We start from the raw sequence: 19,437 nt of genomic DNA, 5'->3' as shown, positions 1-19,437 counted from the left end.
TATGATGGGAGCACTTGGAGGCCCCTTGGAGGCGCTGCCCAGACACACAGTGATCGAGACTGGGGCCCTGTCGTGCCGGGTGCTGCTCAGACACACAGCGACCGAGATCAGGGCCACATCAGGCCGGGCGCTGCCCAGACACACAGCGACCGAGACCGGGGCCCCGTCGCGCCAGGCGCTGCCCAGACACACAGCGACCGAGACCGGGGCCCCGTCGGCGCCGGGGCGCTGCCCAGACACGATCACAGCGACCGAGACCGGTGCCCGTCGCGCCGGGCCGCTGGCCAGAACACAGCAGGCTGACCTGAAGAACCGGGGCCCCGTCGCGGCCGGGCCGCTACGCCAGACAACAAAGCGAGTGACCCGAGACCGGGGTGGCCCCGTCCGCAAGCCGGGCGCCGCCTCAGACACAATCACCAGCGAAACCAGAGACGGGCGCCGTCGCCGCCGGGGCGCTGGCCAGAACACCGAGCGAACCGCGACCGGGGCCCCGTCGCGCCGGGCGCTGCCCAGACACATCCGCGAACCGAGACCGGCGGCCCCGTCGCCGCCGGGCGCTGCCCAGACAGCAGGACAGCGCCTCTAGGACGCGGTGTGAATGAACCCGCTCAGTCAGCGATGCGTCCAGTCGGCACTCTTGCCCAGCGTAGCGCTGGCCCAACCGCAGACCACAAGCCGTGCTCGAGCTGGTGCTGCAGTGCACCTTGTGGGACTTAGCAGTCACATGCGTGTGCACGCACCACGCGACAGGCGCCCCGTCTAGGCCGGTATCCGCCCGGTCCAACAACAGCAGCACACGCACACAGACAACACGAGTCCCTACCGCAGCCCAGCGCCCGTCTCGCCCCGGTACCCGCTCAACAACAGCAGCACCACGCTACACCAGACACACACGAGCCCCTAGCCCAGCCCAGCGCCCGTCTAGCCGGAGGTAATCCCCGGCTCCCACAACAGCAGCAGCAACGCACCAGACATCCATGAGTCTAGCCAGCCAGCGCTCCGTCTAGCCCGGTATCCCGGCTCCAACAGCAGCAGCATCGCGCACACAGACACACACGACGTCCCTAGCCCAGCCCCAGGCCCGTCTAGCCCGTCTCCCGGCATCCAACAACAGCAGCAACATACAGACACACACGATCCTACCCAGCCCACGCCCGTCTAGCCCGGTATCCGCGGCTCAACAGCAGCCACGCACACGAGACACACACGACCCCTAGCCAGCCCACGCCCGTCAGACCGGTATCCCGGCCCAACAACAGCAGCACCACGCACACAGACACACCAACGAGTCCTAAGCCCAGCCCAGCGCCCGCTAGCCTGGTATCCCGCTCCAACAAACACATCAGCATCGCGCACTACAGACCAGACACAGTCCCAAGCCCAGCCCACGCTGTCTACCGGTATCCCGGCTCCAGACATACAGCCAGCAAACGCGTTTGCACACCACACGATTCCTAAGCCCAGCCCAGCGCCTGTCTAGCCCGGTATCCCGGCTCCAACAACAGCAGCACCACACACACAGACACACACGAGTCCCTAGCCCAGCCCAGGGCCCGTCTAGCCCGGTATCCCGGCTCCAACAACAGCAGCAGCATCGCGCACACAGACACACACGAGTCCCAAGCCCAGCCCAGCGCCTGTCTAGCCCGGTATCCCGGCTCCAACAACAGCAGCAGCACCGCGTGTGCACACACATACGAGTCCCTAGCCCAGCCCAGCGCCTGTCTAGCCCGGTATCCCGGCTCTGACAGCACCGCTGCTGTGGAGGAAGGTGCCTAAGCCCTGCAGGAGGCAGCGGTGGGATTCTCGGCCCCAGGCAAGCCCCCTGCTGACCCCTGGGAGTTACAGGTCAGGACACAGGGGGCCTCTGGCCCAGCCAGGCTTCTTGGGCCCATTCTGCCCCTCACTGCTCTAACTAGGGATGTTCTCATTAGTCACAGAAACAGCTGGTCCCTTTTCTCAACCCTGCCTAGCTCTCGGCTGCATGGAGAATGTCAGTTGTTCAGGGCAGGGCCCGTCTCCATTTAGTGTCTGCGCCACGCCCTCACTCTGGGGCCCTGGGTGCTGCCGTAACACCAGTAAACAACACTCCTCAGCCTCAGCGAACCCTTGTGGCAGAGAGTTCCACTGGCCCACGCCTCTTCCTCTCTCCCATTTGGAACCCGCTGCCTTCAAGCCTCACTGAGCCTCGCCCAGGCCACGGAGGCGAGAGCGAGTCAGTCACACACACACACACACACACACGACTTATCCATCACACAAATCCCTGCACCAGGTGCCAGGACCAGCTACTGGGGCTCTGGCTCCCCCCATCGGTGGGACGAGTGGAGACGGCCCCAGGCCAGGCTGGCTGCAGGGATGGGGGCTCTTCCGAGCGCTGGGGGAGGGGGACACCGTGGGGAGACAGGGATGAAGCCGAGGGGACAGACTCCGGCGGGCAGAAAAACAGAGCCTGGGGGAGCAGAAGGGGCAAGGTGGGTGCAGCCCCCTCCCCCCAGGTCTCCGGGTGAGGTGCCTCAATCAGGGCTCCCCCACACACACATATCTTGGCAGAGCTTGCAATGGGGTGAGATGCCGGGTAAGGGGGGAATCAGCATTACTGCCCTATGCAGCCACTTCCAGGCAGGGGGCAGGCAGGCGGTGCCCAGATGCTGCGGGAGGATCCCCCCAAACACTCAGGAACTGGCACCATAAGGTTCGAGGCCCAGAGACCCCAGGTCTGTCCCATCTTCTCTGCTCCCATGCCAGGCTGCATGCCAAGGATACTGCCCTGCATGTGGTTGGCAGCAGTGCCAGAGGCCCCAGCACTGACCTGCCCTGACTGAGACGGGGCATCCTGGTGCCTGGCACAGGCAGGGAGCCAGTGAGCATCAGGTGGCAGCAGCAGCCCACGTGTCACACCAGCCGCATCCCCGCGGGCGACAGGCTGGGGCTCAGCGGCCATGGAGTGCGGGAAGCACAGCTGTGCACTGCTGTGATGAGAGAGACCGTGCCGCTCAGCCCAGCCCTGAGCCCGTCCCTCTGCCAGCTCTGTCCTAGCCCCTGCCACGGACCCTTCAAGCTGCCCCGAGTGCCCAGCCCCAGCCCCCTCTCTGCAAGACTCTGGCCAGCCGGGGAAGAGAGACCCCTATAAGAGAAGCCCCTTGCCCTGCCTGGAGCACCCAGCTCCCAATGGGCGTCCCAGCAGCACCCACAATGCCCAGCCTCACTGAGATACGCACACCCAGCCCCGCTCTCTGGGTCGCCAGCACCTCTGCAAGCACGTGGGCCAGGCCTGCCAGAGGGGAGACGGCACTGCCTGTGGGGCCAAGGGAATGGGAGCTGGAGGCGCTGAGGTACCCACCCCACAGAGGGGGCACAGACACCTACACGGGAAGTGTGTATTGTTATGCTACAGGCCAGAGATCAGTGACCCCAGCACCCACCCACCCACCTCAGCACTCGCTGATTCTCTTCTAATTTGCCCAACCGTAGTGTAATCACTGGGAATCTGCATGTAAATTGCTCGTTAATTCAGGCTTGTTATGTGGCATTTAGCGCCCTGCTGGGGAATGAACCGTGGTCATAAGGAGACAATGAGCAGGGAGACAGCGCAGCTCCTGGGGGAGAGGAGACTCAGACACATGCACCCCCCAAACTTGTCCGTGAGCACTAGAGCCAAAGAAAGGCAAAGGCGCCCTTAGGAGACAGGGGCAGACCCTGGTGGCCCAGCAGCTGCTCTAGCTAGAACGTGAAGGTAACAAGCACACATTTTCCGTATGGTTCACAATGAGCCGGTGGAACTCTCTGCCACAGGATCTCTCGGAGGCCGAGAGCCCCACAGGGTTCAGGAAAGGGCCACACGTCACTATGAGTAACTAGAATACCTAGAGTTAGCACATGCAACCTCCTCCTTGAGGGCATGAGTCCCACCCTCTCCCATCCTGCACCATTCCCAACCACTGCACGCTCGCTTTGCACGCCAGGCCCACGTGCACCACTCCCAACCACTGCATGCTCGCTTTGCACACCAGGCTCATCTGGCCATCATACACCACTCCCAACCACTGCACGCTGGTTTTGCACGCCAGGCCCATCCGGCTCTCGTGCACCACTCCCAACCACTGCACACTCGCTTTGCATGCCAGGCCCATGTGCACCACTCCCAACCACTGCATGCTTGCTTTGCACACCAGGCTCATCCGGCCGTCATACACCACTCCCAACCACTGAACGCTCACTTTGCATGCCAGGCCCATGTGCACCACTCCCAACCACTGCACGCTCACTTTGCACACCAGGCCCACGTGCACCACTCCCAACCACTGCACACTCGCTTTGCATGCCAGGCCCACGTGCACCACTCCCAACCACTGCACACTCGCTTTGCATGCCAGGCCCACGTGCACCACTCCCAACCACTGCACACTCGCTTTGCATGCCAGGCCCACGTGCACCACTCCCAACCACTGCACACTCGCTTTGCATGCCAGGCCCACGTGCACCACTCCCAACCACTGCACACTCGCTTTGCATGCCAGGCCCACGTGCACCACTCCCAACCACTGCACACTCGCTTTGCATGCCAGGCCCACGTGCACCACTCCCAACCACTGCACACTCGCTTTGCATGCCAGGCCCACGTGCACCACTCCCAACCACTGCATGCTTGCTTTGCACGCCAGGCTCATCCGGCCCTCGTACACCACTCCCAACCACTGCACGCTTGCTTTGCACACCAGGCCCACCCGGCCCTCGTACACCACTGTGATGTAGTAGGGGCTGTCTGTGTGGGGGATGGGAGAGCAGGGGAGGACTTTAGAGGGTGGAGGATACCAGAGCCTGTAACCTGAGCTAGGTAAGGGCGGGGGGAAGGTCAACACCCGGGCCGGGAAGGAGGATAAAGGAGGGGAGTGGCAGGAGGGAAGTTTTTTTTGAGTTGGGGTTTTGGGCTGTGGGGCACAATTCAGGGTATCCTAGCGGGGATCCAAGCACCCTGAAAGCCCAGAAGGACTGGATGGAGGGGTCCTGCCTGTGCCTGCAAGCTCTGCTGTAACCTGTGTTCCTGTTGTCCAATAAACCTTCTGTTTTACTGACTGGCTAAAAGTCACTGTGGGGTCCAGGAAGAGGGGTCCAGAGCCGGACTCCCCCACACTCCGTGACAACCACTCCCAACCACTGCACACTCACTTTGCACGCCAGTTCCACCCAGCCCTTGTGCACCACTCCCAGCCACTGCACGCTCGCTTTGCACGCCAGGCCTACCCGGCCCTCGTGCACCATTCTCAACCACTGCATGCTCACTTTGCACGCCAGACCCACCCAGCACCAAGTAACATGCTCACTTTGCACAGGGGTGGGAGCGATAGCAGAACTAGGTGGAACCAGAGTACAGCACTAATGAGCTCAGATCGGAGGACACCCCCCACCCCCACGACACCTGTGTCTGAGGTGAGAGACCTCCCCGCCCCCACCCCCAGGCATAGAGGGCGGCAGGGTGGGCTGAGCAGCAGCTGTCTAGCCAACCCCAGCCCTGGGCACATCATGCATATTCAGCAGACAGAGCCGATGCTGGCCAATGGCGGGCGAGCCTGCCCTGGTGAATATTCAGCAGACCCAGCTGTCTAACCAGGAGTCTGGGAGCAGCTGCAGCCTCCATGCCCCAGGACAGGGCTTGCAGGTGCCAGCTGTGCCAGGCTGACTCAGCCACTGCTCGGCTGCGTGGGATTGGAGGCCAGGGCTGAGGCTGGTGGAGGCAGAGTCTGCAAAGAGCAACTCAGGGACCACCCCAAGGGAGTCCAGCCCTGCCGCCAGCTGCAGATCCCAGTTCTTTGCCAGCCACTCCGTGACAGAGCCCTGCCAGCTCCAGGCCTGGGGGCATCCCCTCTTCCCCCCACAGCTGCCCCCAAGGGGCTCTGGGCCTGGGCAGCACCTGGATTCTAGCCACTGGAGCCCACGGGGTTTGTAATCCGGCTTCCCATGTGGCTGTCTGCCAGCGACTCGGGGAGTGGGTGGAATTCCAGCCCAGGGCCTGTGCAGTGCCACGGGTGGGGACCCATGGGGAGACATCACTCATGTTTAGACCCAGGATCCTCCTTTCCTGGCAGATCCTCTGGCCCAGGGACCCCCAGGCAGTGGGGCTGGGAGGGAGGGAGACCAGAAGAGTAGGGGGGCATGGAGGCTCAGGGAGGGAAGAGCAGGGGAGGTTGGCTGTCAGCAGAGCCAGGCCTCTGGGGTCACAGCTCCCCCTGGGTGGATTCAGCCCTGCCTGACCTCCCGCAGCTGGCCCCAGGGACACCGGTCACTGCAGATGCTCAGCTGGACTCACCCCCGGACCAGAGCCCAGAGGCTGCATGCCCTGCCCGCCTGGCCCCTGGGGCGCTGGTCATGGCAGATGCTCAGCTGGACTCACCCCCGGACCAGAGCCCGGAGGCTGCATGCCCTGCCCGCCTGGCCCCTGGGGCGCTGGTCATGGCAGATGCTCAGCTGGACTCACCCCCAGACCAGAGCCCGGAGGCTGTGTGCGTTGCCCGCCTGGCCCCTGGGGTGCTGGGCTCTAGGTGACTGACAGATGCTGCCAGTCACTGCAGATGCTCTGCTGGACTCACCCCAGGGCCAGAGCCCGGAGGCTGTGTGCCCTGCCCACCTGGCCCCTGGGGCGCTGCAAGGCCAGGGCTGAGGCTGGACTCTGGGATCAGGGACGCAGCTGCTGTGCCCAGGCCCCATTTCCTCCCTCGCCAGCTCCCACCGTGAACCAGGCCCAAGCGCCACTGACACAGCCCAGGAGAGTCTCCCACTCAGGGTCACACGGGCGGGAGTTGACTCTGAGGGGAGCCCTGCCCCCTCCCCCTGCTGTGCTCAAGCACAGGGCCAGGCTGGGGAGACCCCCACCCAGCTGTACGCATGGCGGCCCTGAGCTCAGCCCAGCTGGGGAGGGGCCACTGCACCCAATGGGGGGCACACATAAGAACAGCCAGACTGGGTCAGACCCAGGGTCCATCCAGCCCAGTGTCCTGTCTGCCGACAGTGGCCATGCCAGGTGCCCCAGAGGAAGTGACCAGAACAGGGAATCAGCGCGTGACCCATCCCCTGTCGCCCATTCCTAACTTTTGGCAAACAGAGCCTGGGGACACCATCCCTGCCCAGCCTGGCTAATAGCCATTGATGGACCTACCCTCCAGGAATCTATTTAGCTCTCTTTTGAACCCTGTTATAGTCTTGTTCTTCACAATATCCTCTGGCAAGGAGTTCCACAGGTTGACTGTGCATTGTGTGAAAAAACACTTTCTTGTGTTTGTTTGTTTGCTACCTATTAATTTCATTTAGTGCCCCCTTGTTCTTGTGTTATGAGAATGAGTAAATAACACTTCCCTGTTTACTTTCTCCACACCAGTCATGATTTTATAGACCTCTAGCATCTCCCCCCTTAGCCGTCTCGCTCCCAAGCTGAAAAGTTCCAGTCTTATCAATGTCTCCTCATATGGAAGCTGTTCCATCCCCCAAATCATTTTTGTTGCCCTGTTCTGAACCTTTTCCAATTCCACCACACGGGAACAGATGTCTGTGGGCACAGGAAGTGGTTGGGACAGGACGGGGGGATGGGACTAGAGGTGGGGGGGGCAGGGAGATGGGGAAGGGGCTCCTGCACCAGGACCAGCCCCCCATTTCAGACATTGCAGCCGCACAGAGTCGTCCCCCCCACCCCCGGACAGCTGGGGCACCAAGACCAGAGAGGGACCTAGAAAGACTGGGCCTGGCACACCCCCTGGATCCTGGGGGAAAAGAGCCCCCCTATCAGCCCAGCATTGGGGCCCTGCTCTCACCCTGGCATGGCCATTCCCATGGAGGGACCAGATGTCCCTTGCTCTCAGCTGGAATCCTGCAGCCTTGGGAAGCTGGAAGGAGGAACCTGCCAAACCCCATGTGGGGCAGTGCTACCAACTCCCCCCACCCCGAGCCCAGGGTCCCGGGGGATGGGCACGGATTTCCCCCTTTGCTCACAAGACAAGGTGGAAATTTTCTGTAATTTTGTTATGAAGCTAATGTGTGCCTCAGTTTCCCTCTGTACTCTGCCCTGCTACCCAGCGGGTGCAGCAGTGTTAAAGCTGCTCTTGGGGCAGACAGGAGGGACCATGAGAACACACACAGACGCCCCTGCCCCTGAACTGAGCAATGAGCCCTGCTCAGAGCACACAGGAACTGGGCTGGGCTCCGCAGGGGTGGGGTGGGGGGGGACGATGGCCCGAGAGGTGTTAGGGTGAGGCCGGGTCTGCGGAGGGTCTCAGCAGCTCTCACGGGGACTGACAGAGCCGGAGATCCAGCCCAGACGGACCCACAGCAGCTTGGCCGGGTGGAGCCCTGGCTCGGCCGCATGGCCCATGTCGGAGCCTTCACTGCTCTGTGCCAACCGGGGGATGTCCCAGGCCCGGGGGCTAAGGAGCCCGTCTCTGCTTGGGGAACGCGGCCGGGGGCCGCTGCCAGTCCTGGCTGAGCCGCGCTGGTCCCTGCAGAGGGGCCAGGGCTGGGTCCAGCGTCGGGCTCAGCCGGACCCACGGGGCAGAGCTCAGGGCGGGCAGCAGGAGGGCTGGAGCCCAGAGGCTCGGCCTCGGAAGCGGTGAGGCGCATGGCCGGGCCTGTGGGAAAAGCAGGTCCCCTGGGGGCTCTGCCAGGCGGAGGGGCTCCTGCCAGGGGGCTGGAAAGCCGGGGCTCAGCGCAGAGCCTGTGCATCCGTGACCCTGGCACTAGGGAGACCTTTTGCCATCGGGTGGCACCGGTTACTGACTCTCCCGTGGGAACGGGAACTTCTGCCAGCCCCAGGGTGGGACGAGAGGAGGCAGGGAGCGGAGACAGGGCTGGGCCTGGGGGACAGCGGGTGCCATGTGGCACAGGTGCCAGGGAGACACCAGCAGGACACATTGCCGGGGGCCCAGGGACACAGAACAGCGACAGAACTGCCGAGCCCTCCACTAGCTGGAGGAACCCGGGAGTCCCGGCACCTGTTCTGCAGCCCTGCCCGCAAACACGCCCCGTCCCGCAGCCCGCTCCAGGGGCCAGTAGCCCAGGGCATCCACCAGCCAGCACAGCCCCCGCCCTGCTGAGAACAGGCCCCTGAGGGACCCCCGGCGGCCCGTGGGAGCTGAGCTCCCCTGGGAAACACCCGGTGCCCTGGGTCCAAGCCCCCACCTGAGCCCGGCCGGCGCAGGGCTCCCGGGGCCCAGACAGGTGCACAAGGAGCCACTGACCAGAACTTTCCCCCCGGGGGTGACGGGCTGCGCCCCCGGCACCCCCAGTTCCAAGGGGAGCCCCCATAGGGAGCTGGGAGCCCAGACCCCTGGAGCCCCCCTGCTAGGGCCACCTACCCTGCCTGGGGGCCGCGCCCTCCGAGACCCCCGCCCGCGCCTACCTGGGCTGCCCGGGACCCGGCCGCCAGCAGCAGGCAGAAGCTGGGGAGGAGGCGCATGGTGCAGAGGCGGAGCCCGGCCCGGGCTGCTCCGGCTCCGGTCGGCCCCCGGCTGCGGACCCTCCGCCTCTGCGCCGGGGCCCAGACCGGGCTCCGGCTGCGCGCCGCTTGCGCCGCGTATTCCCGGGCTTGCGCCGCGCAGGGAGCGTGCGCACGGGGAGGGCCTGCCAGGCCAGGGGTGGGGGCGAGGCCCCGCCTCAAACCCTGCGGGGGGCTGCCCGACTTCGTGTAGCAGCGCTGGGGCGCCGGACTCCTGGGTTCTCTCTAACTTCGGGAGGGAGAGCGGTTCAGAGGGGGAGGGCTGGGCGCCGGACTCCTGTGTCTCTCCTAACTCGGGGAGGGAGAAGCGGTAGTAGGGGGAGGGGCTGGAGCGCCGGACTCACTGGGATTCTCTCCTAACTCGGGGAGGGGAAGAGGTGGTTAGAGGGGCGGGGGCGACCCGGACTTCTGGGTTTTCTCCTGGTGCTCTGGGAGGGGGGAGGTCTAGTGGTTAGGAGAGGGACCATAGCGTTCAAGGGCGGGGGTGACCCCTCTTTCCCTCCCCCCGTGTTGTGTGTCCTGTGCTCGCGGGAGACCCTGCTCCTGTGCCCATCATTTGTGCCTCTGGGTGCCCCCCCGCGGGCTGCACAGTGGACGCCAGCTAGTTTCCAGCTCCCAGTGACATGAGGTGGCCCGACCAGGTCCGTCCTACCTCCCAGGCAGCCGTGAGAGGTGGGCGCACAGCCAGTGGGAGTGACCGGGAGAGTCAGCCCTACCACCACACCTCCGGGGGGGAGCCGAGGAGTGCCGAGAGCGCAGGGAAGAGCAGTGGGCCCAGGGGGTGCCTGGGGCCGCGTGGAGGAGGCAGCAGACCCGGGGAGCTGTAGGGTGGCCGGAGCCGCAGGAGGGGCAGTGGACTCGGGGGGGGGGTGGCTGGAGGGTGCCGGAGCCGACAGGGAGGGGGCAGCAGGCCTCGGGGGTCGGAGCTGAGGGTGCCGGAGCGGGCAGGGAGGGGGCACTGGGCCCAGGGAGGGGATGCTGTGAGTGGCTCCACATGGCCCCCGCCAGCTCCTCACGCAGAGCCAGGGCTGGGGCCCGGGCTTCGGGCCATGCTAGGACCCAGGCTCTGGGGCTGCTATGGGTGCGACGGTCCTGGGAGAGGCTGGCACACAAAGACAGGAGGCTCCCTGCAGGCCCCTGAGTCCGGGGGGCCGGTGTGTTGCTGGTGTCAGCAGACCAGCACCTCCATGTGACCGCCCGGAGCTGCCACGGACAGACCATCTGCGAGCCTGGGGTCACTCGGGGCCAGGGGGAAAGGCCTCAGCATGGGGGGGCTGCCCAGCCTGCTTCACTCTGAGCCATTGGCAATAGGGAACAGGTGAGAACTTGCCCTGGGGGTAGGTTATCCCATCGCTGCCTCCTGCTGGGCTCCATCCCCCTTGCCCCAGAGCAGTGGGGCTGGGGGCTGTCGGAGACGGGACGCCGGGGTAGATGGGCCCCTGCGCTGGCAATTCCTGTGCTCCTCAGAGGAGCGGGAGCCTCGTGCCCCAGGATTCCCCACTCTGCTTGGGGTGTTCTCTACCGTGCTCTTAACAACCCTACATTACACTACATTAGCCTTTTGCCAGTCATCCGGGACCGCCCCCCCGTTCGCCGTGAGTTTGCAAAGATAATGGCCAATGGCTCTGCAACACCTACCAACTCCTCTAGCACCCCCGACTGCAGCACATCCAGCCCCATGGACTGTTGTTACCTGGCCTCTGTGGAGCGTGCGGCCTGTGGGGGCTCTGGGCAGCTCTTGCTGCACTATGAAGCTGAGGGTGATTTTCGCTCTCTTGCCCCATTCTCCCTTCCCTTGAGAATCTCTCCTGCTAACGACTTGCTGTTCGCTCTAAGGACACTCCCAGCATCCCCGTCAGATCTCTGCTGCTGATCACTGGCCAGGCCAGCATGGGCAAGAGAGCCAGGGAGCAACACTAGGGATGGGACGACTGCTGGCTGCTCTCAGCTGCAACAGGCAGTGCCTGAGGGGTGGGAGAAAACTGTGCCCAGGGCTGAGGCCTGGACTGAGCCACGTGTGGGGGGTACTGGGCGACCTCTGAATTCTTACTGCAAGAATAATAGCCATGGGTCACACATGAGCACGTACACACACATGGACACACATGCATGGGCACATGGATGCTCATGTACACACACATGGATGCACATGCATGGAGACACAGATGCACACGTACACACACATGGACTCGCACACAGATGCACACATATATACACATGGATGGACAAGTATACACACAGATGCACACGCATGGACACACAGACACACACACGGACTCACGCAAATGGACACACAGATGCATACGTACACACGCATGGATGCATGGATGCAGACGTACACGCATGGACGCATGCACACAGGGTACACACACACACACACGCACTCACACCACCTTTCTGTCTAGGGTCCTTACTGGTTTCTCCTCTGCTGTTCCTGGCTCTCCAGCTGTGGCCGGGCAGAGGTTGTTGGTTTTCATGGTTTTCCCCTGCCTGGGCTGCTTGCAGCTCTGAGGAGACAGGGGCGGTGGGGGGGCTGCCTGGGGAACAGGATCCTGGCTGGGTCACCTGCCAGCCAGCAGCCCCTGGGTGCAGGGAGAGGCTGAGCTGCCTGATGGCCTCTGGCTCCATTTCTTCATCCCTCGTTTACCAGACAGTTAATTATACAATAAATGAGCCTGGTTGTGGGCTGGGCTAGAAGCAGCTCAGAGCAGCAGAGCGTGTCAGCCCTGGGATAGAGCCACCCAGCTGCAGGAACATCCTGAACCCTGGCACTCGCAGAGAATCCGCCCACCCCACACGCACCACCCCTACCCGCCACCTCTCCCCTTCCCCAACAGTCCCGGCTCCCAGCACCAGCTTAGCCACTGCAACACACCCCTCCCCGAGCCAGGGACAGAACCCAGGAGTCCTGGCTTCCAGCTGCCCTCCCTGGCTCTAACCACTCGACCTCACTCCCCTTCCTGAGCCAGGGACAGAACCCAGGAGTCCTGGCTCCCAGCCACCCTCCCCGGCTCTAACCACTCGACCTCACTCCCCTCCCCGAGCCAGGGACAGAACCCAGGATTCCTGGCTCCCAGGCTCCCTCCCCGCTCTAAGCACTAGGCCCAATGACAGCAGATGGGTGAGGGTGGAACAGTAAAAGGGACCAAAGACTAGTTTCCTCTGCCGCGCCCCCCCCCCCCCCCGTTAAGACAGGACTGGCAAAGGCTCCCTGCCAGCAGCTGAGATTGCAGCTCCGAGCTTGGGGGGGCAGGGAAGGGACTTCAACCCCCCAACACGGAGGAAGGGGCTACTGGGCTGCTTGTCCCAGAGACCGATGGTGCTGCACAAGAGCCGCGGGGCTTTGCCAGGTTAGCCCTGACGTGCACCCAGAGCCAGCTGCTGACAGATGCTCCTGTTGCCTTTTGGAACAGGGGGGGAAAGTGGGGGGGGGTGTTTGGGTGAGGGGGCGTTTTCATTCTCCCTGCTTTAACCGGGTAACTAACAGTCCCGCAGCAGCTCAGTCTTGCAGGATGGGCGACAAGCAGTGGCTTTGGGGACGACCTCGGTGTCATGGCCCTCGGGTCGGTGGCAGGGCCTTTGGGACGGGCAGTAACCTGAGCGTGGCTGTGATCCCTGCTGCGAGGTACCATCTGTCTGGGCAGCTCACTGGGGTGGCGAGACAGAGCCAAGCCCCCACGGGGACATCCCGGTGAGGCTGTTGCGATGCCCAAGGCATTTACAGTTGAGGTTTGGTTGGGGAAATCTCAGCCCAGATCTCACAGCCAATTCGGGGTTTGGCCTGGCCTGAGCCTGGCGCTCGCTCTTGGGCCGCGGCAGGCCAGGCAGGTGCTGGCAGAGCCGTGGCAGGGCTCACGTCACACAGGTCAGTGGAGGGCATAGCCCATAACCCTGGCGCCGGTAACGGTCAGCCTCGATAGTGCACAGAGCCAGCGAGGGGCCCATCCCAGCAGCATCCTGGTAGAGCCGGCCTGGAAGGGCAGGTGGCCGAGAGGAATGTCCACCAGAGGAAAACCCCAGCTCAGGAGGGAGAGCTCAGTTCTTAGGCTCCAACCAGGTGCTGGGGGGAGCCAAGGGAAGGGACCCCAAGGACCCCCCGGCCCGGGCACCGTAAAGGAGACCACTGCAGTGGGACTGGCCCGACCGCAGCACCCGAGAGCCCAGGCGAACGGCTTGGCTGACGCTGGAATAGCAGATCTGGGGGACTGAGGTGGCCCAAGCTGAGCAGACCCGGCGAGAGGGGCGCTACCGAAGGCACGTGGACCAAACAGCACCAGCCAAAGCCAAGGAGGAAATAGCCTGGTCCTCAGGCCCTGACCCTCTGTGGGAACATCTCTGAATTCGCAGGTGGAAGCAGGGTCTGGATGAGTTCGCCCCTGACCACTAGCTGGGAGCCGGGGAGTCTCTGGGAGCAAACTGTCTTGACATGAACACACCTGCTCTGCCCAGGTCTCCAGCAGACAGAGCGCGGTGTGCCAAGCGATCCACTTTGGCTGGTGTTGGTTACAAATCACCATGGTACTGAATGCAGGAGGTGAAACGCTGTGATTGTGAATCATGGGGAGCAGAACTATGCTTAACTGGTGCCAAAGGAGGGGTCACGCGCAGCTGAAAGGACCTGGCTAAGCCAGGGGGTTTCCTAGACTGGTTTAACCTCCTCCCACTGTTCAAAGAAAGAGCTAAATAGGCTTCATTAGGAGCCTCTCTGTTATTTTAAAGTCTCAGTCAGAGCTGAAATCTGTTGTGGTGGGGCCTGGGTTTCTGTGCAGAGTCACTGACGTGCTGAGCTCACAGGAGGTGGCAGCAGCAGGTCACTGACACTTGGCTGGTGAGGAACCAGCAAGGCAGCAGGCAGAGAGGGGTGAATAAGGTGCCTCCTTACCTCCACCCGCAATGGGAGGTGAATTGTGCAGATAGGACTGAACTCTGGGTCTGCTGACCCAGGACAGCACCTGTGAGTGGGGTGCAGAGAAGGGACAGGTATGTCAAAGGGACTTGGGGTTTCTGGAACCTGAGGGGAGAGGCCACTGCCCAACTTCCTTGGGAGTGGGTCTTTTGCTCACAGTTTGTGTTTACGAACCCTGTTTGTGGTGTTTTCCCAAATTAACACTGAGTTACTGCCCTCTGTGATGCTGCACTCCACATGCTTCATAGACGTATGCTTATGAATACGACATCACTGGAATATGCTTTACACTAAATACCCCTGTGATGAAGTGGGAATGTTCATAATGTTTTCTCTGAATACGGTGTTGGTGCCTCAGTTTCCCCTATGCAGTTCTTAAGTATCTAGGTGGTGGGAGAAGGGGGCGTGATTGTTGCAGAGCCCTAGAGGGCAGATATGATGCTGGCTGCACAGAGAATGGCCGACACTCTGTCTCCTGGCAACTAATGACCTGGGCCCCTCCTCTGCAAAGGTGCCAGCTGAAGGTGTTGGAGACCAAAGACACCAGGTGACCTCCTGGCCCAGGAAAGAGACAAAGCCCGGAGAAGGAGCGGCTGGGGGGGTTCAGTTTGGGGCTGGCTGGAGGTGGGTGTCTGGCTCATTGCCCCCAGAATGGACCTGCCTGAGGGGGCATGCTCTGGTAACCTAACAAGTCCTCTTGTTTTTAGGGCCGGGTCCGGGCCATCTAAAGAACTGGTTTAACTTGCTGGCTAAGAGGTTCACGTCTGACCTGCAAAGGGGGGGCCCCAGACCCCCGGGTGCCCTCCCAGACCCGCAGGGCCGGAAAACTTCGCTGTGGGAAGCACACGGCAAGTGCAGAGGAAATCGAATTGCCTCCGCTAGAGTATAGACGCCAGGTAGGGTTGGAAGACGTGTAGTTCCCTTGCCCGCAGAAAGCTGTTCCGCTCCAGGCCGATGCCTCCGAACTGCCCTCCCCCTCACAAAAGCCACGCCAAGGAACGGTGGGGACCTCCCGCCCCTCCGCTTGGAGCAAGACCCGTGTGTCAGGCAAGAAATTCCCAAACACTCTTGCACCGCCCTGGGTTTCCCCCCCCTCCTTGGAGCATCAGCATGCAGTCGGCCCCCTCCCGCGTGCTTCCCCACAAGCCAAGCCCACCCCAGCGGAGTTCCCTTGGGGAAGCCCACAGGTCCCCAACCCTAACTGTGTGCCAGTCAGTACATGACTCTCAGCCTCAGCGTTAAACAGAGTTTTAATTCGATGACCCAGGAAAACAGGGCTTAAACAGTAGCGTTTTGGAGTGACCAAGAGAACGAACCCTCGGCGTCCCGGGTTCCATGTCCGGGGGCAAAAAAAGTGAGCCACGACCCAGGGTCCCCTCAACTTTACTCCTGCCCTCCCAGGCCAAGTTTCCAGAACGAAAAACCGACTCCACACAACGGCAGCCCTCTTCTACTTCTGCCTACTGAAGCCCCTTCCCGGGGTCACCTGATTCCTTTGTCTCCAGCAACCTTCAATTGGCACCACTTGGCAGGGGGGCCACAGGCCCAATCATTTGGCTAGAGACAGAGTGGCCAGGCCCATTTTAGGTGCACTGGCCCCTTCCCTTGCAACAATCAGCAACCACCCTATCCCACCACCTAGAATTACTTAAGACACTGCCTGGGGACACGAGGCAGGACCAACACAGTATCAAAGAGCAACATTAAGAAACATTCCCATTCGTCCCAGCATGACCCGCCAAGGTGGGCGTCGCCTGTGGGAGCGACGCACGAGGGGCCAGAGGAACTGCTGAAGCTCCAAGGTCAAGACCCAGGAGTGGGAAAGCCTCGTTGTGGGAGCTCTCCTGCAAGACAGCCTCCCTCCCCAAAGTCCTTCCTGGCTTGGTGGGGAGCAGTTCCAGAGCATCGCCTGGGGACTCCGTGCCAACCCCTTGTATGGTGTCATTAGAAAGCCTGTAATCTACTAAGTGTGTTCATCCTATTGGTTTGTATGTGTTGTTTCTAGATCTGGAGTTAGAAGAATAAGATATAAACTAGTATCACTGATGTAACATACGAAGTGGAGGCCATTAAAGGTGCTCCAGAAACAATCAGTTGTATTAGCCCATGGGGAATGGAGCGAGGGGTCCTACAGTGACATGTGACCATGAATCCCTCTTAAATCTGGGACTTTCCCATTTAGAAGGAGGGGTGGGGACCCAGAGAGACACAAGATTCCTGCCTTGTGCCAAGGCTATAACGGGGGGTGGAGCAGGATGAAGGCGGCTGCAGTCATGAGAAAATCTCGGCTTTCCACCCGAGATGTCAGCTGGAGCGAACACCCAGGGGAAAGGCTCAGTCCCAGGTTAGGATGGAGTCTGGTCTGTGAAAGGAGCTGATTGGAACATCTCTGAGGGGGAGATTTACCTGGATTCAGTTTCTCAATGTATTCGGCTGAGACTTGCAGGTTTTTGCTTTCGTTTGCTGGTGACTTACTTTGTTCTGTCTGTTATTACTTGGACGCACTAAGATCCTACTTAATAAAATCACCGTTGTGATTATTGAACCCAGAGTAAGTATTAGTACCCGGGGCGGGGGGAACAGCTCTGCATCTACTGGGGTTACAGAGGGTGGACGATTTACAAACGTGCCCTGTCTAAGCTTTACACAGAGGATTGATTTGGGGGTTGGATCCCATATGGAGCTGGGTGTCTGGGTGCTGGAGAGAGGTGAGCTGATCAGCTGTTTTCAGTGATGTCTGCAGCTCTGGGGGGCGTAGACCAGACCCCAGCAGCAGGCTGGGGCATCTGGCTTAACAAGGCAGGTTCTGGAGTCCCAAGCTGGCAGGGAAAACGGGCTCAGAGGTAGTCAGCACATGGGCTGACAGGCCGAAGGGGATCTCTGTGACCGAACCTGTCACATCCTCCTCTTATTCCAAGTTTCTTTTCTATACTTGGACTCTGTGCTTGCGAGGGGAGGAGCATTGTCTCTCAGAGCGCCCAGGATGGTGTGTAGTTTTCCCAGGTTACTGGGTGACGAAGTGGGGGCTTTTCTTGTTTTTTTTGTGTTTTCCAGTGGGTTGCATGCAGAGTGGGTGGGACTCAATTTCCCTGGGTGTTACTGGTTTAACGAGGTGAGGGGAGAGGGAGTTTGCTGGTACAGAGGACTGGAGAGGGAACTTGGGACCCCAACTGATGGCCTGGAGGATGGATCCCAACGACTGGAGACCTGGTGACCCAGCGCAGGAGTCACAGAAGGTTCCAGCCTGAGGGGCCAGAGGACAGGAAAGGGGAGAGGGGGCCTGTTTCCCTGGAGAGAAAACAATGGACAGAGGGGGCTTGGGGCCAGTGATCTCAGATGCCCAGCTGGGAAGGCAGGGGGGGCTCGGGGCTGCGGGGAGCAGGCAGAGCCCACCTGGAGGCAAGGGAGACTGGGATGTGCTGGGCTGAGGGAGGCCAGGCCTGCGGCCCTGAGAGTTTCCTGTGCTTGGGTCAAATGCTCAATAAACCCTCCTGTTTTATGCTGGCTGAGAGTTGCTCTGGGTTAGAGATCAGGGTGGGGGGGCATTATCCCCTTCGGGGGTGAGGAGGCCCAGGGGGTGCAGAGTGCGGGGACTCCCTGAGGGGGCCCATGGCAGAGACAGACGTGCTAAGGCTCAGAGAGGTGCGGCTCCAGGAGGTGGGGGGGCTGGACCCCCGGGAAGGGCTCTCTCACTGAAGGGGGTTCCCCCCACGGACCACAGGGCAGGACCTGGGACTCCTTAACAGGGCTCGAGTCAGTTCTGTGCAGGATCGATGGGAAGGAACCACTAGATATGGACCCAGGACCTGGCTGCTGCTGGCTCCGCCTGGCACAGGGGTTACACAGACGATTTCCTTGGGGGTTGGAATCTGCAGGGACCAGCCACCCATGCCTGGCAGGGTCTCTGCTCCTCCGCCCTGCTAGACCCAGCTCTGTGGCCTGTTGTTCACCTCGCCCCACAGTCGCCAGCCTGCCATGGGACAGAACTGCTGCCTGTGGGGCTGGGAGGAAGAGTAGGGCCCCGCGCCGCAGCCTCCCGCTTCTCGCAGCAAATTCAGACCCGCGGGGGCGAGGCTGCAGGGGGCGAGGCCGGGGACAGACCCGCAGCAGGTGTGAAAAGCCCCACGGCTCAGCCCTTGCTGCTGCACCAGAGAAATTTACCCCTCGGAGCGTGACCCTTCGGGCCAGGGTCAGTGCCCCCCCATGCACGCAGGCCGTCCCCCCCGCACTGCCCTACGGACGCAGGCCACCGCCCACTGCCGCACAGACGCCGGCCAGATTCCACACACACACTGTCCCATGGACGCAGGCCAACTCCCCACACACACACTGCCCCACGGACGCAGGTCACCCCCCACTGCCCCACAGACGCAGGCCGGATCCCCCACACACTGTCCCATGGACGCAGGTCACCTCCCCACACACACAATACCCCACAGAGGCAGGCTGGCTCCCCCCACACACGCTGCCCCATGGACAGAGGTCACCTCCCCACACACACACTGTCCCACAGAGGCAGGCTGGCTCCCCCCACACACGCTGCCCCATGGACGCAGGTCACCTCCCCTGTGACGTTATCGATATAAACTGGGACCATATAGAACATGGGTTGCAACCAAGGTTCTTTAGTGGCACCAAATCCTATGTAAAGGGGGTCAGATAAGGTGTCTAAGAGCAGGTTACGGGTTACTGGTTAGGATTATGCTGTCTGTATGTCTGTATCATTTCTGTAGTTGAAGTTATGAATACTGGCTGTGTATTGTCTGTATTTCAAACTTGTTCTGTGTTACTGGAAAAAGTCCCAGACAGGCTGGTGTCAGCTCTGCTTAGCCTGCTTGATGGCCCATTAAGGACCATCACCTACACAATTGACTCATTGAGAGGAGGCAAATATGCCTTGTGATTCAGCAGTGTATGCAGAAACTGGCCCACGTGACTGCAAACTCCATTTTGCTGTAACTTTCCACAGTAGGAACAAAGGAGTGTTCTTACACCTGGAAAAGTCTATATCAGGCAAAGGCCTCATCTCCATTTTGTCTTCAATCCTGCTTCT

At 61.5% G+C, this 19,437-nt stretch overlaps 1 protein-coding gene across 1 annotated transcript in view; it reads right to left on the bottom strand.

Moving 5' to 3' along the window:
* Positions 1 to 9,453, bottom strand: part of OLFM2 (olfactomedin 2) — an 82,035-nt gene extending 72,582 nt beyond the window's left edge. Inside the window, exon 1 of the mRNA XM_032793160.2 lies at positions 9,383 to 9,453. Within this exon, the coding sequence (XP_032649051.2) occupies positions 9,383 to 9,439 (57 nt within the window). The 5' untranslated portion in view covers positions 9,440 to 9,453. The remainder of the gene's footprint in view (positions 1 to 9,382) is intronic.
* Positions 9,454 to 19,437: the final 9,984 nt, after the last annotated feature.

This window comes from Chelonoidis abingdonii, chromosome 26 (assembly GCF_003597395.2).
Source record: "Chelonoidis abingdonii isolate Lonesome George chromosome 26, CheloAbing_2.0, whole genome shotgun sequence".
Taxonomy (NCBI): domain Eukaryota; kingdom Metazoa; phylum Chordata; order Testudines; family Testudinidae; genus Chelonoidis; species Chelonoidis abingdonii.
This window is presented reverse-complemented; position numbering and strand designations above follow the sequence as displayed.